General features: G+C 41.1%; 1 protein-coding gene across 4 annotated transcripts in view; it reads left to right on the forward strand.

Moving 5' to 3' along the window:
• Positions 1–4,020: 4,020 nt before the first annotated feature.
• Positions 4,021–16,546, forward strand: part of Kdm3a (lysine demethylase 3A) — a 43,272-nt gene continuing 30,746 nt past the window's right edge. The window contains exons 1-4 of one of the 4 annotated variants that reach the window (XM_036181799.1): positions 4,021–4,074; positions 4,687–4,902; positions 13,221–13,376; positions 14,587–14,697. In XM_036181799.1, coding sequence (XP_036037692.1) covers positions 4,717–4,902; positions 13,221–13,376; positions 14,587–14,697 — 453 coding nt within the window. In that variant the 5' untranslated portion in view covers positions 4,021–4,074; positions 4,687–4,716. Of the gene's footprint in view, positions 4,122–4,277; positions 4,461–4,686; positions 4,903–13,220; positions 13,377–14,586; positions 14,698–16,546 lie in introns of those variants that run through there. The other 3 variants (XM_036181797.1, XM_036181798.1, XM_036181800.1) reach the window with 3 other exon arrangements.

Genomic DNA, 16,546 nt, shown 5'->3' on the forward strand with positions numbered 1-16,546 from the left:
ACACACACACACACACACACACACACACACACACACACACACGTAAATATGGCTTATTAAATGCACTTTTTATCTTGACCTTATGGCTAGTAATTTCACTTCTTATTTTACATTCCAAAGAATAAAAAAAAAATGGATAACCAATAAAAAAAATCCTATACATGTAGATATTCATAGTAACACTATTGATGGTATCAAAAGGCAGAAACAATCCAAACATCTATTGTCTAATTAGTGAATGAACAAAATATGGCTTATCCACATGGCGGATTATAATGAAGACCATAAAGGTTATAAATCTACAACATGATCAGACCTTTAAAATATTCTGCTAACTGAAAGAAGCCAGAACACATACTATATGATTTTATTTATATGAAATTTCCAGAATATGGTATTCTACAGAGAAAAAAACCAAGCTAATGGCTTCCAGGGTGAGAATGATGGCTGTTTAAAGTGCACAACATTCCTTTTTGGGACGGTGCAGGTGTTCTGCATCTAGACAGTGGTGTTGGTTGCATTTCTTAAATTAGGGTAAAAAACTAAAATACAAAAAGTCAGACCATAAGTAGTGTTAGTCATCGACTACCACAGTCAACTCTGGTATGTGCCTTCACATACCAGTAACCAGTGTACAAATTTTCTATAACTAATGAACCATATTGAGTACTTTTGTGTATGTATTTTTTTTTTTTTCCCCGAGACAGGGTTTCTTTGTGTAGCTTTGCACCTTTCCTGGAACTCGATTTGGAGACCAGGCTGGCCTCAAACTCACAAAGATCTGCCTGCCTCTAAGTCCTGAGTGCTGGGATTAAAGGCCTGCGCCACCACCACCTGGCATTATGTATGTATTATTGTAGTGATAATGGCAACTACAGTACTTTTTCCTCAGAAAGCTTTGGTAATCTATTGGTACATTTAGAATTTTTCATTCCTTTTCAAGTATTCTGAAACTTACCAGTATTAAAGACCACATTCCATTTATTTTTAATGTATTTTCCATGTTTTGTTGTTTATTTTTTAGATACAATCATAGGTAACCCACACCAGCCTTGAACTCCTATATACTTGAGGCTAGTTATCCATTCCTGATTCTCCTGCCTCCATTTTTCAAGTGCTGGAATTACCACTGGTTCCTTTTATTCACTTTATATTTACTCATTTTCTATTTGAAGTACACCTAGATTATTTCCATTTTACTTCCCACATTCACTGAATGCTGACCACTAAAATTAATTATTTTGTCTTATCTTCCAGTCCATATCTGCTAGGTGGCTTCCCAGGATACACACACACACACACCTCTTGGTTTCTTGGATGCTCATAAAAGTTTTAAACTCATGAACATTCAATTTCCTTTTAATATTTCTAGGTTTCTAGGCAGTTCTGACTAGCAGGAAGGAGATGGAAAATAGGAGGGTAATAAAGGAATGAATATTACAAAAATGAATTACCTATGAAAATCTCCAAATGAAATCCATTATTTTATACAATGATTATGTTAATAATTAGCAACCAACATGAATGTTTTTCAATAACTCTATTAAATAAGAGAATTTCCCATCTATGTAAGTATAGTCAGTTTTCTTTTTTTTGTACTTTTTTGGTTCAGATTTGGTAATTGGACTTTGTAAGTTCATAAAGTACACTGAATATCTTTCCAACTTTTCTTGAGTTCTGGAGTAATGAAGAAAACAAAATTGTTTTTTGTGTTTTAGGAGAATTTATGCCTCAGCAATTACTTTTCTAATTATGAGTTAATTACGTGACTTCCACATCCTCTTGTTTTTAAAATGTAAGATGCTTATTTCTGAGATAGGTGGATTTAAAGCATTAATGCTGATTAACAATCATCAAATTGTCTTATAATTTAGTACAATTAACTTTAGTTCATATTTTCAGTAAGAATAGTTCAATATTATATATTATTTTATAGACCCAATCCTTTATTAGTATAAATCCTTCCTTTTTTTTTAGGCCTTTATTCTCTTTTTCTTTCTTTCTTTTTTGTTTGTTTGCTTTTCAAGACAGTTTCTCTGTGTAGCTCTGGCTGTTCTGGAACTTGCTCTGTAGACCAGGCTGGCCTGGGACTCAGAGATCTGCCTGCCTCTACCTCCAGAGTGCTTAGGATTAAAAGCATGCACTACCATGCCTCCTTTTAGGCTTTTTATTTAGTTATATAACAACATTTTTTGTCAAATGACGTACTACATACACAATGATGATCCCATAAGGTTTTCTGTGACATGTAAGCTTCTGTAAGCACACTGTTATCACTGTGACAAAATCACCAAACCTTTTCTCAGAACATATCTTTTATTAAATGATATATAACTGTACAGAGATGCTAAAGTAGTTTTCTTTTGATTACCTTCTGATAAAAATTTACCATAATTGTTTCAAGCTTCTTATGCTGCAGTTTTCTTGTGTCTGAACTTATATACTAAGTACTTTTCCACATTTATGAATAAAATTAACTCATTTATATTTATTGTAAATACAAATGGACCTATACCTGTCATTTTATTTTTACCATACTTTCTTCTTTTTTCTTTTGTTTTTCTTGGTCCCATTTCTGCTTTTTGTTGAAGTGGACAGGTTTCTTCATTCCATTTCCTACCTCATAATGGTCTGCATATTATAAATCCAACTCAGTTGATTCTTCAGCACTATTCAAGCTTTAACTTTTTAATGTCATGTATTCAGACCAAATATATTTCAAAATGAACATCTGGTACTAATTTGCATTGTATATCCATTACTTAATACATTTTTTGTTTATTTGTTTTTGTTTTGTTTTTTGTTCTTTTTCGAGACAGGTTTTCTCTGTGTAGTTTTGGTGCCTGTCTTGGATCTTGCTCTGTAGACCAAGCTGGCTTCAAACCCACAGAGATCCATCTGGCTCTGCCTCCTGAGTGCTGGGATAAAAGGTGTGTGCCACCGCCGCCCAGTTTAATACATTTTTTAACTTTATCTGATGTTCCATTTTCATATTTGTAAAACAGGAAATTTCCACTTATTTTATGTTAAGGATTAAATGTGATGCTGGGTCAAGCGCCAGGCTTCATTAAGAAGTCTTCATTTATTCATTCCATTTCTTCATTCAACCAAGGATCTTCTGATACAAACCACATAATCATCTTTTCTTTCTTTTGTCCTTCAAAGTCACCTTTTCTTCCATTATCACTTTCATCATAAACTCCATCTACTTTTTACATTTCTTAGTCTCAGAACAGCTTCTATCCATTTTACAGTAAAGAAAAAATACACCCACACAGCATTTAATAGATTGTTTGCCTGTAGATTTAATGAACATCATTTTCCAGTAACTCCATGCCTTTCTTCACCTATCCTTCAAAATGGCGGACTTAGACATTCTCGATCAGCACCACGTGCGCCTGCGCCTCCAGCGGCCATTTCACCCATCAGCCCAAGCTTCGGAGCCCGCCCCTCCAGGCGCCTGCGCACGAGCCTCCGGAGCCTAGTCGCTCCTCCCCCTAGCTGCGTACGCCTGAAACCGCACGTCCCATACCGTCCCTCCCCCGCAGACTGTGTACCGCCCCCGCCCCTTTCCCGTGAGATTCTTCCGCCTCTTGGCAGGTCCGTCTTCGGTTGACGGCCTACGCGCTTCAAGCGCGGTCCAATAGGCGCTCACGGTCCTGGGTCTCCCCATTCAGTCTTATCTGTGAGCCTGTGCTATTTTCTGTCCGGCTTCAAAGTCGATAACCGATTCGGCGGGACTTTTTTCCGTAGCGCGAGGCAACAAATGGAAGAATGGAGCAGCGGCGGAGGGATCCGCCGTCTGCGTTCTGCGCGCTCTAATGGGGGGTCGGCTTCGAGTCGGAGGGGGGGAAAAGGGAGGAGGCAGCCAAGGAATTGTTTTTTTTTCCTCGCCCCGCCCTCTTCATCCTAGCCAATAGAAACGAAGAGTTTCTTCAGCTGCCCCGCCCAGCCCCCGCGATTCGGCCAATGAACGGTGGCAGCGGCTCCGAGGGGGCGGGCCCGGGAGGCTGTGCGTGTCTTGTGAGAGAGAGCTCTTGAACCAAGTCAGAGCTGGAGTCGGCTGGGCGGCAGGTCTCTCTTGTCGCCGTCGCGGGTGACTCAGGGAGGCGGGAGGCGGGGTAAGCGCGCCGCGGGCCTCGGCTGCGGGAGACCGAGGGAGAAAGGTGAAGGGCCCGCGCGGGCGGCCGCCGCGTCGCCCCGGTTCCCGGCGCAGGCCGGGCGGGGGTGCGCCCGAGTCGGCGGCCCGGAAGCGGGGGGCGGGGGCGCGGCAAGTGTCGAGTCGCGAGCTAGTCCACGGCGGCTCCGAGGCCGCCCGGGGCGGGGACCGGCCGCTGGGACGGGCCCTCTGCACTGGGGGAGCCTTTTCTTTGCCGGGGCGAGGGGACGAACACTTAGGTAAAAGCACTGGCTCTGCGGCTCGGTCCTCCCTTCTATCCCTCGGCGTCCAGCTCAGAAAGGTTTGGAAAAAGCGAAAGTTGGTGGGGCGAGAGGGTCACGCGGCACTCGGGCCGGTGTTTGCGGCGGGGGAGTGCTGAAGGGGGTGGGGAGGCGCGGGTGGCAGCCTGGGGTGCGGGGTCCACCTGCGGGGGTGTCTCTCCACCGGTCCCCGGAGGCGCTCGGTCTCTTCGGGCCGCCTCCGACCTCGGCCGCCCCCATCGCATTTTGTTTTTGTGCCTTTTGCAGGGAGGAGCCCTTCCTGCTGGCGTGAAAACCATGGTGCTCACGCTCGGAGAAAGTTGGCCAGTATTGGTGGGGAAGCGATTCCTCAGTCTGTCCGCAGCCGAAGGCAGCGACGGCGCCCACGACAGCTGGGACTTGGAGCGAGTCTCAGAGTGGCCCTGGCTGTCGGGAACCATTCGAGCGGTTTCCCACACTGACGTTACCAAGAAAGATCTGAAGGTAAAAAACCAAAACACGAAACCCCCAAACAAACAAAAAGAACCATCTCCTGGGGCTGGGCAGTCAGACGGTTTTCAGTTACCGTGGTAACGCGGCAATCGAGCGCCCCTCCCTCCCTTTTCTGAAATGGGCCACTAGAAAGTTGGCATGCGATCTAAAGGTGCAGAAATCTAGACCTTGAAAGTCTTTGAAATGGTGTGTAGCGTCAAGGTGTGTTTGGCTTAGAGCTCCAGCTGCCTGAGATTAATAAGGGACTTAGGATTGTTCAGACATGCTTCATTAATACAGGTGCTGAGTCCCACCAGGACTGTCTGATTATGCCCCCAACGGGAGGAGTATTGTTTATTAGTAATAGGTTAGAGAAGTGGGTGACGTTTAGAGTCATTAGTTATCGAGGGCTAGCCTAGAAGTACTTTTTTTGTTCACTCAACTTTTTGAACTTTACAACTTGGAAATGAAGTGTGAATGTAGAAGGAGGAGCCTTGTTCTGTCCAGCTTGTTAGGGTGGGTATTTGCTGGTGTATGGTTAGTGAGGCAGGAGTGAGTTCCTGTTGTCAGTGAGGGTGGGTTGGTGTGGATATGACCGTATATGGAGGCCTTGGGTGGAGCTGTCCCATTCTGGGTGTTTGGGAGTAATACCTTCAGAAATAATACATGTGGGTGTTTGGGAGGAAGGAGAGAAAGGAAACTGGTGTGACTAGGGAGTATATTTTTAATGTGAATGACACTGGAAGCTTTTTCAGTTAGAGCTTTTGAAAGGACGAATTCTGCTCTCTGATACAAATATTAGTGTGAAAAGATAGTCTGGAAACAAGCAGCGAGGAGGCCATTGTGTCATCAAAGACGCCCTTGTGCAAAAAAAAAAAAAAAGTCTGAGGAAAGATTCCTAACAAAGACTCCAAAGTGGTGCTAACTTAAAGGAAGCTTGTCAGGACACTGTCTTTAGGTTTTTCCCTTTTCTTGAAAACTCCTCAAAAGAAGCAAGTTTTAGCCCTTGTCAGTTGAATGTTGATTTCTGAAACTTCATCTGAACACAGACTTGACAGTGCATTCCTATACTATTACAAGTCTTCAGAGGATTATTGGAAAAGGATATTTGGTTACGTATTTACAGTTTTCAACCTGTGCCTTATATTCACCTTGCAAAGGAAGAGTGACCACTGGGCATTTAAACTACATTTCAAGCATCATTGTGATCAGTAACAGCTACACTCTTTTTTGGTTCTTATAGCAGTACTTTGGGCTACTTGTACTGTTGATCCCATTTCACAGATAAAGATCTTGTGCATAGGAAGACTAAGTCTATTAGCCTCGGGCCTCCACCTTAGGAATTAACATATTCCAGCTCAGGAAGTTTTCCTCCAGGGGCTTCCCTCATTACCATCATGCTGCCTGATGAGAGCAGTGCACAGCGGTACTGCTGCTATACTTTGGAGTGTAGCTCTTCTCCTCTACCCACTTACTCTACCAAGTCTGGTTTTAGAGGTAGTGAATTGTGTGGGATGACCATTTTATTTGCTCTTGGCCAATAACCTTTTTACATAAAATGGGCTGTGTACTAGATTTCAATCATAGTTGTGGGTTTTTTTCACCTGCCATGTTAAAAAAAATTCTAGTACATTTGTTTGATCTGATCTAAATGGGAGCAGTAGTTAAACTTTATAGTCCTTAGTTCTTGGGAAGTTGACAGGCGACTAGGTATTTCCTTCTCCTATGATTAAGGACCTGTTGGATTACACCTGCAATGCAAAAGGTCCTTAACATGTATTTTCATCTCCATATTCCTAACTCCAGAAGCCTTTGAGGGGGTGAGAGCTTCACTTTCAGTCTTTGGTCTAGGCTGGCCTAACTAGTTACTAAATGATAGTGGGAGGATTTGAATCCATGTTTGCCAGTGTATATTCTGGGATTTCAGTTCAAAAAATTTTTTGTTGTGAAGGATTTTGCCTTACTGACAAATTTTTCTGACTTAGTCCTTGTGTAAGGTGCAAATCTGCTTTCTTTTTCACAAGCATTTATCACTACATTCCCTAGTTGAATAGCAAAAGTAATTAAGGGGCATGTTGTACTTAACAAAAATGTATCTTAAAACTCTGGAACCACCAGGTGACTGTGGTGCGTGCCTTTAATTAATCCCAGCACTCAGGAAGCAGAGCCAGGCAGATCTCTGTGAGTTCGAGGCCAGCCTGGTCTACAGAGCAAGATCCAGGACAGGCACCAAAACTACACAGAGTCTGTCTGGAAACAAAATCTCTAGAACCAAGTTGTGCTTAGTGAGATTAAAGCAAGAACCAAGTAATTAAGACTATGTTTACATCTGGGCTTAGGGACATTGAGGGTTTGGGGAGTATCTTGTGGTTGTGGAGTGACTAGGCTAAATTCATGGGAATTTCAAGTTGTATGCAACTGTCCATTTACTATTAGTACTAATAATACTAGCCTTTCTAGACTTGCAGTTGGATGAAGGATAACTAGAGTGAAAGCTCTTTAACATTGTTTCACCTAGAAAGAGACTTTGTAACAAAGTGATTTTAAAGGTTAGAAAAGCAATATATGTAATAGTGGATTCTGAAGAAGTTATGGTGAAGTCATTAATTATCGAATGGTTATTATGTGGCAAGTGCCATTTGAACCCTTGTAAGTGTCCTATTTGCTAAGATACTTTTTTTAAGGAAGTTAAATAACGCCCACTCTTCAGCAGACCTCCGATGGTGGCTTAAATATTCAGATAGAATGGGATTAGTGCACTTTATTTTGCATGTATGTGTCTAACACCTTGAACTTTGCTTGGCAGTTAGTTTGTGGTCAAATACTTGGATACATAAATGAAGGAGTTATAAGACCATTTCTTTCTTTCTTTCTTTTTTTAAAGATTTATTTATTTATTATGTATGCAGAAGAGGGCACTAGATCTCATTACAGATGGTTGTGAGCTACCATGTTGTTGGCTGGGAATTGAACTCAGGACCTCTGGAAGAGCGCTCAGTGCTCTTAACCTCTGAGCCATCTCTCCAGCTCCAAGACCATTTCTTTTACTATGGGGAAACAGAAATCATTTACTGATGAGGCAGTGGCCATTTCCTAGTTTTAAGAACTTGTTTTATCTTACCCTACCATTTCTACTAGAGGGTGAAGGGTACATGTGCGTGTTGACAATACCCTCTACCCCACCTTACCTGTGTAGGTCTTTAGCTTCCATTAAATGGGTAGTTTCTTGAGTTTTCTGCCCCCTCTTTTGGCTCTTTAGAAAATAAGTAGTTTTTATTTCCTGTATATACCATTTTTTTTCTTACTGTCAGCAATTGGATGCTTTGATAGGTGCCCAGTCTCTGTCCTTCTAGACCACTTGAACACTGTGGATTCCACTGCCAGTGAAGCTATGAAAAATTAGAAACTCAAGGCCGGGTGGTGGTAGCACATGCCTTTAATCCCAGCACTTGGGAGGCAGAGGCAGGCGGATCTTTGTGAGTTTGAGGCCAGCCTGGTCTACTGAGCGAGATCCAGGAAAGGCGCAAATCTACACAGAGAAACCCTATCTCGGAAAACCAAAAAAAGAAAAAGAAAAAAAAAAATTAGAAACTCATAGCATGGTGCGGTAAACACTGTTTACCTCTTCAAATTGAATTTTAGTTAGGTTAGGTTGTAGGATTTTTTTGTTTTGTTTTGTTTTTCAAGACAGGGTTTCTCTGTGTAGCTTTGTGCCTCTCCTGGAACTCGCTTTGGAGACCAGGCTGGCCTCGAACTCAACAGAGATCTGCCTGGCTCTGCCTCCTAAGCACTGAGATTAAAGGTGTGCGACACCACCACCCAGCTAGGTTGTAGGATTTTTAAGTAGCATTGCACACATAAGTACATGCATACACACTGAATTCTTTTTTAATTTATGGAGTAGTGAAACTACTAATGCTCTGTACTGTAGAGCTAGGCATAGAGTCAGTGTATAATCAGAAGTTCTGGTTAACCATGCCATCCTACTGTGAACTTGGACACATTTTCCTTGGCATTTCCAAAGGCTTTATAATTAAATACCTAGGTGAGGTGAGTTTAAACCAAAATTGGTATGTTTGGAGAATAGCTTGATCAGATTAACATTACTCCGTTAGCTTAAAGATTTCACTGTCGGGGGAGAAATTAGCTTGAAATAGTTTGAACTACCCAACATCTGATCAAGATTTGATAGACTAATAGATACCACTTATAAATACTCCATTAAAAGAAAAGCAAATTTGGAAACGATAGGTAGTTAACTAAGCATAAGTAGCATCTCTTTGTACGCCCATGGAAAGAACGCAATGGGAACTGGGTAGATTGATAGGGCATACAGTTGTCTTTGAGTATGAGTATCTTCTGATAGAAATATTGGCAGTTGAGTATCTTGAGGCATGCCCTTAATTTTGATAATTTGAGACAGATCTCATGTACTTAATTTGTATCTGAGGAAAACATTGAACTCCTGGTCCCCCTGCTTTGTGTCACTGTGCCTGACTTTTAACTCAGGACCTCAGGCATGCTAAGCAAGCATCCACCACTGAAGTGCAACCTTGGCTTTTAAAAGACACACAGGATTTTGATAGGAAACTAAAAATTGTTGAGGAAAGCTCATAAGTTTTAGATTACAGTATATATTTTGTACAAGTCATCTTTTTTTTTAAGCCAGAGCTAATATGAATTTTAGCCAAACACAACCTTATACTTGAAAGTCATGTAGATGTGTCCAACCTTTGGCATGTGCCCCACGGTAGCTATAAATGCAGCCCAACAAAAAAATTATAAACTTAAACTATTAGATATTTTTTGTTGTTGTTCTTTTTAAAATCATGATTGTGTGGTTTTGGGAATTAGACTTTGTAGATGATGGTGTCATTTTGCAGTGTTAAAAGTTGGACAGTTTTCAGTAGCTAAGTCTTTCTGTAAATACCTCAAATTTGAGAGTGTTCTCACCTGATTTGTTTTTTAAAGATTTATTTTATTTATTATGTATACAGAAGAGGGTACCAGATCTCATTGCAGATGGTTATGAGCCACCATGTGGGTGCTGGGAATTGAACTCAGGACCTCTGGAAGAACATTCAGTGCTCTTAACCTCTGAGCCATCTCTCCAGCCCCCTCACCTGATTTTTTAATTAGGTTATGTTAAGCTTCAAATAGTGAATGGATGATAATTGTGATGTTAAGTTTTGGGAAGCTACTTAGTATCTTTTTTTTTTTTTTGTTTTTTTTTGAGACAGGGTTTCTCTGAAGCTTTACGCCTTTCCTGGAACTCGCTTTGGATATCAGGTTGGCCTCGAACTCACAAGAGATCCGTCTGGCTCTGCTGGGATTAAAAGCGTGCGCCACCACTGCCTGGCCACTACTTAGTATCTTAAAGGGAATCCTTCCCCTATTCCTTGTGAATATAGCTAGATATTCTATAATCATGTTGTGGACTCTTCCCCAGTCCTAACATGTGATCTAGCAGTGAGAGTTACCATGAGGTCTTAAGCTGGGCAGAGTGGAATATACTTTAATCCTATCACTTGGGAGGCAGAGCAGGCAAATCTCTTGAGTTTAAGGCTAGCCTGGTCTGTACAGCTGAATTATAGGACAGCTAGAGCAATAAGACCCTGTCTCAAAAAAAAAAAAAAAAGCCCAGAAATACTTCACAATTATTTTTAAATCTAAATTCAATGAGAGGTAGATGTTACTATTTTTATTTTTACACTAGTAAAATAAGATTCAAAGGATTAAATTTTAAGGTTTAGACTTTTTTTAACCAGTGTATGTATTTCTTTCTTTTGAGTGTATGTGTGTGTCATATGCAGGTGTGTGCACATGTGTGGTGGAGACCAGAGGTTGATGCTGACTGTCTTGCTTATTACTTTCTACCTTACTCTTTGAGATAGGGTCTCCCTGAACCTGGAACTTACTGACTAAACAAGACTGGCCAACAACAAACCTCCAGATCCCCTGTTCCCAGCACGGGAATGACAGGCATGTGCTGCCGTGCTCAGCTTTTTGTGGGCGCTAGAAATATGAAATTGTGTCCTCATGTTGTACATAGACTCACCTACTTATTATTATGCATTATACAAAATGATGGGTTCTTAACTGGGATTCAGGTTAGCTGGTTTCCTTTGGTTTCTTATATTGATTTTGTTCATGTAAAATCAATTTTTTTAAATATTTTTTTTTTAGATTTATTTATTTATTATGTACAGAAGTGGGCACCAGATCTCATTACAGATGGTAGTGAGCTACCATGTGGGTGTTGAGAATTGAACTCATGTCCTCTGGAAGAGCAGTCAGTACTCTTAACCTGAGCCATCTCTCCAGCCCTTAAAAATATGTTTTTATTTTTATGTGCAATTGTGTTTTTGCCATGGGTGTCGCCGGGGTTCCCTGAAACTGGAGTTTCAGACAGGTGTGAGCTGCCATGTGGGTGCTGGGAATTGAACTCAGGTCCTCTGGAAGAAGAGTCAGCACTCTTAACCCCTGAGCCATCTCTCCAGCCTGTAAAATCATTTTCATAAAACTCTGGAGCTGGGATTCAAGCCTACATCTCTAATTCTGTACTTTTGTTTATGATTATCCCTTTTATTACACTTTTGATACATAGAATAAAACTGTCACTGAAAGCTGGCTTAGGCTTCAGGCTGTGATTCTCTGGCTAGGAAACAGGAGCATGGTGGTCTTTGAACATGAAGCTGGAGTTAAGTTATGTGCCACTGTTTGGGTGCTGGGAGCCAAACCCTGGTCCTCTGTAAGAACAGCAAGTCCTCTTAACTGCTGAGCCATCTCTTGCCCACAGCCACAGTGTAGACTAGGAAGGTTTAGGATTGGAGTTAACAGTATTGAGCTGGGAACTCATCACCTTTAAGTAGATAAGAGAAACGAGCCAGTTCAGAGAGAAATGGTTGATTTCTTCATTTTAATAACTTGGTTAATAATTAGAAATTGTAAGCCAGGGATACGTGGATGGTATTCAGAAGCAGACACAGACTTTTACCCATTAGACTTTTTGTATCAGTCTTCCACAAATGGCAGCTGTGCATTAGAGTTAGGAAGAATGGTAGATGTTTACATTCCGTCCACCACAGGAGATGTTGACCTTCAAGGAAAGGATTCTCTAGCTTTTAGCAGCTGAAGTGAGCTAGTAATCTCAACTGCTGAGGAGGAGTGGGAGTCATGAGCAGACTCCATAGACGAAAGATCGATTAATCCTTGAAACTCAAAATGAGGCTGGGTTGTAGGAGAAGTTTTAAATAAAAATAATTGATTCTTCTGCATTGGATATTATTTTATTAAAATCTGTTGAAAAAGAAGATTAAATATCTAGACTAAATGACTTAGAGAAATGGGGTGTTTTCAGTAATTTTCTATAATTTAAGATCTTGTGATTTGTGATCAATTCCTGACTCAGGGCTACTAACAGAGACCTGCTTTGGGGTTATGTGTCCCGCGGCCCCCCCACCCCCATTTGCTTGTATGTTTTGTCATAATGTTCATGTAAGGAACTGTATGGGCTGTGGCTCTAGCTCAGTGATGGAGCACTTGCCTGGAGTCTTTCTCAGTACTGGAAATCAGACAACAGCAGGCCTTTAGAGATAATGACTATATTTTCTTTTCTTTCTTTTTTTTTTTAAAGATTTATTTATTATGTATACAGTGTTCTGTCTGCACATATCCCTGCAGGCCAGAAGAGGACACCAGATCTCATTACAGATGGTTGTGAGCCACCATGTGGTTGCTGGGAATTGAACTCAGGACCTTTGGAAGAACAAGCAGCACTCTTAACCTCTGAGCCATCTCTCCAGCCTGTCTATATTTCTTTATGAGTAAAGAAGTTAATTTTAGGCTTCTAACTCTGGTGAATTTCTGAGGTTAGTTGGGAGGAATGTTGAAGAGAGGCCATATATATCAGGCTTTGTGCTAAGTTCTGTTAGTGGACAACTCTAAAGGTAGGTTGTTGTGGAGGAATCATCTTAAACATGCTTTTCACGCTAACACTACAGTGTAGCACAGTAAGTATTTTGGGTTTCAAATTCCTTGTAGTTCTCCAAAGATTACACTAACTAGCATATGTAAAACCCTTCTAGTTGGGGGTTCTTTGAGTTCTGGGACTTCCCGAGGTCATCTTGAGGGCACTGACCCTAAGTGCTTTAGACTTTTGTATCCTGGGAGCCAGAGCTTGGTCCCTGTGTGACTGTGATTATCTGTCATTTATATTATAGACTGTGAAATGGGGCTAGCATACCCAGTAGAAACATCATGCACACAAGTAGAATAATGAGAGCACAAAACTTCAGCATTTATAATTGAGTTTGCTTTACTGTGTTTAGGTGTGTGTAGAATTTGATGGGGAGTCTTGGAGGAAGAGAAGATGGATAGATGTCTACAGCCTTCTGAGGAGAGTGTTTTTAGTAGAGCATAACTTGGTTCTGGCGGAACGAAAATCACCTGAAATTCCTGAGCAAGTTATTCAATGGCCTGCAATAGTGAGTAAAACTTGTTTCATGAACTGACAGATAGAGAACATTTCATCTAACATTTTGAGTGAAACAAGGGAAATATAATGCCCCTTTGACCTTGAGGGAAACTGTTATAGTACCTACCATGTGTGTGACAAGATGGAAGAGTTAGAAAGGCACTCGGGATCTTCTGCCTACCCTGCTAAGAACTTTGTGGCTCTGGGCAGGTCCCATGACTTTTTAGGGCCTTAATTTCTTCACTTAGAAATAGAGTGGAGATAATGTCAAGGTCACAAGTTAGACTGTAGCAGACGTACATTCATACAGATCCTTTGGTTTGACCAGATAGATGATCAGCACTTGAAGAAAATTGGAATTCGCTGCTAACTTTTTTAAAAGCATGGCAAGTACATTCTAACAAGCAGTGTTAACTGGACTCAATGGACGTTTAAAGAGGACATGAGGTGGGGGGTGGGGAGGATGGGAAGAAGGAGCTCAAGATTCTGTAAACTCTCAGGCTTTTGCTTTACCCACATTGTAAGTATGGAGCAAAAGTGACCCAGCCAGGAGTGGTAGCACACACCTTGAATCCCAGCACTTGGGAGGCAGAGGCTGGCCTGGTCTACAGAATGAATGCAGGGCTGTTAGAGAAACCTGTCTTGAAAAACCAAAAACCACAACAACAAAAAAGTGATGCATAGGTCTGGAGAGGACAGGCTAGATTTTATGGGATACAAACTGGAGCTGGAAACAAGAAGAGTCAGGTATGGAGTAGTTGGAAAAGCTGGGAAGTGGATAGAGAACTGGCAGATTGTGAAAGGTGCTAGCAAAAGTTTATATTTTGTCTCTAATTGAAAAGCCACCTTTGAGCAATACAGGGTTGTGGTTGTATTTCACCCTTTTTTTTTTTTTTCCCCAGCTGTTAAGAATTTTCTAAAAATATGCCCTGTCTCTCAGAAAAACATGTACACATTTTTTTCCCCCCAACTTAAGTTTTTGGGAAATCATGGACCTGTAGACCTGTGAGTTAATAACTCCCAAATGTATATCTGGTTTAAATTACTGGTTTTAAATAAATGTTGTAATCTGGTGGTAGCACAAATGTTAGGAAATCCTTGCAGTAAATAAAAACTTAATGGCTTTGTCACGTTCTTCATGTGTGGAAAATTGCCCATTCTTGTTTTCAGAATGCTGTTGATAGCAATTACAATGACATAACAGTTTTTTTGTTTTTTAGATGTACAAACCTCTACTAGACAAAGCTGGCTTGGGATCCGTAACTTCTGTTCGGTTCCTTGGAGATCAACAAAGTGTGTTTGTTTCCAAAGACCTTTTGAAGCCTATACAGGTAAACCCCAGGAACAGTATTTAACATACAAATAGAAGTCTCTTAATCAGAGAAGTAAAACACTCTTATTCATTGCCCTCATGCAGATGCCTAATGGGGAAAAACTTAGGAAAAGTTAGTTGTTGGGTGGCATCTCTTAGTGTTAGCCTGTGGGTTTGTGCAGTCCCTTTGGAATTAAAAGGACAGCAGTATGACATCAATGTGCTGTGTGCTGTGGAAAAAGGTATGCGATATGAAATGGTTTTTCAAAGTTACTATTTATATAGGTGTACATACATGTAATCTTCATTCATGGGTCTTAGCTTGTGAGTTTGTCTTTTTGCTCAAATGTATTTATAACCCCCAGTTGCTGCTTGTGGTGCATGGCCCTGTGGAGTTGTGCACAGAGCTACAATTTTCAGTTTTCCCAATGCCAGCCCCAGCTGAAGTCACACAGGGAGATTGTCTTCCGCCTTTATCAGCTTTGATAGTGTGAAGAAATTTCATTGTGCATCTTAGTGATACTTTTTTTTTCTGTTCCAGTTTCCCCCATCCTCTTCTTTGCTTTTTTCTCCTTTCCTTTCCTTTCCTTTCCTTTCCTTTCCTTTCCTTTCCTTTCCTATCCTTTCTTTTCTTTCCTTCCTTCCTTCCTTTCTTTTTTCTGTAATTTCATTGTTTTAAGTGCTATCTGGTGCAAGAGAGTAGTAAAGAAAGAAAGGTTACATTAGATACTAAGTTTTGTTCAGCCATGAGGTTCAGGGTTAATGGAATAGCAATATATATTAAGTGAGATATCTGTTTCTGAACAGATGTACACATAATATAAAATGGTTGCATATTGATCATCTGATGAAATGTAGACAAGAGGTTCACCAGGCCGGTGTATCTCTCCTTAGAACAGTTGTTCCATGTTCCCTAGTAGAGTGTTCTTAGTGATTGTGTAGTCAGTTCTCATTATCAGCAGTAGTCACAGTGTGTGCAATCAGTTTGCACAACTCAGATCTTTACAACAGTCAAGCTCTTGGATCTGCCTCATAGGTGCTTGTTAAGAATTTTTTAGAAGGGAGGGATTGCTACCATAAGAATAGTGTTGGCTCCATGGTAACATTCATCTTTTAGGTAGCATTTTATTAAGCTTTCCTAACCCCCTTTCCACTTCTGCTTTGTGATTTGGAGACTGTGTTTCTGTGTCATGCAGAGTTAATTAAACCTCTGCCTTTGCTAACAGGCAGTTTGGAATCAGTGGTCACAGGATTGCTAGGCCTGGAGTGGAAAACCTAGAACACTGGTTTTCTCTCTACTTGGGTCTCCCTTCCTTGTCCTGGAAATCAAGGCTGAGAATGAATGAATGCACTGAGTAGTGTTTGAAGTATTGGCACGGGAACGTGCTTGCTCCTGAGTTACTTTAAGATGCAGGTTACTTGTGTGTTTGGGAGGCTCAAGGCAGGGGATTTTTTCCTGCTTCAGATGGAAGGATGACCTGCCCACAAGTAAGGGTCAGGGAATTATCAGTGAAATGGATGTTTTACTTTCTGAGTAATAAGAGTAATTTTTACTTATGGGCACTGGTTTCAGAGTTTACATCTTTCATAGAGAATATTTTTATTTAGATTGGTCAGTTTGATTTGTGTATTATTCCCATAACCAAAATTATGTCATGTCGACTTCTAGAATACCTTTTGAAAATACATTATTTTTGTGTTTGTATGAATGTATGCCATGTGTGTGGGTGCCCTTGGAGGCCAAAAAGGGCATGGAGTCCCCTGGGGCTGCAGCTAATAGGCATCGGACATGGGTGCTGGGAACCAAACTTGGGTGCTCTGGAAGAGCAGCGAGTGCTTTTAACCCCTGAGCCATCTCTCCAGCCCCA

The sequence above is a fragment of the Onychomys torridus genome, chromosome 3 (genome assembly GCF_903995425.1).
Source record: "Onychomys torridus chromosome 3, mOncTor1.1, whole genome shotgun sequence".
In the NCBI taxonomy this organism is placed as follows: Eukaryota; Metazoa; Chordata; class Mammalia; order Rodentia; family Cricetidae; genus Onychomys; species Onychomys torridus.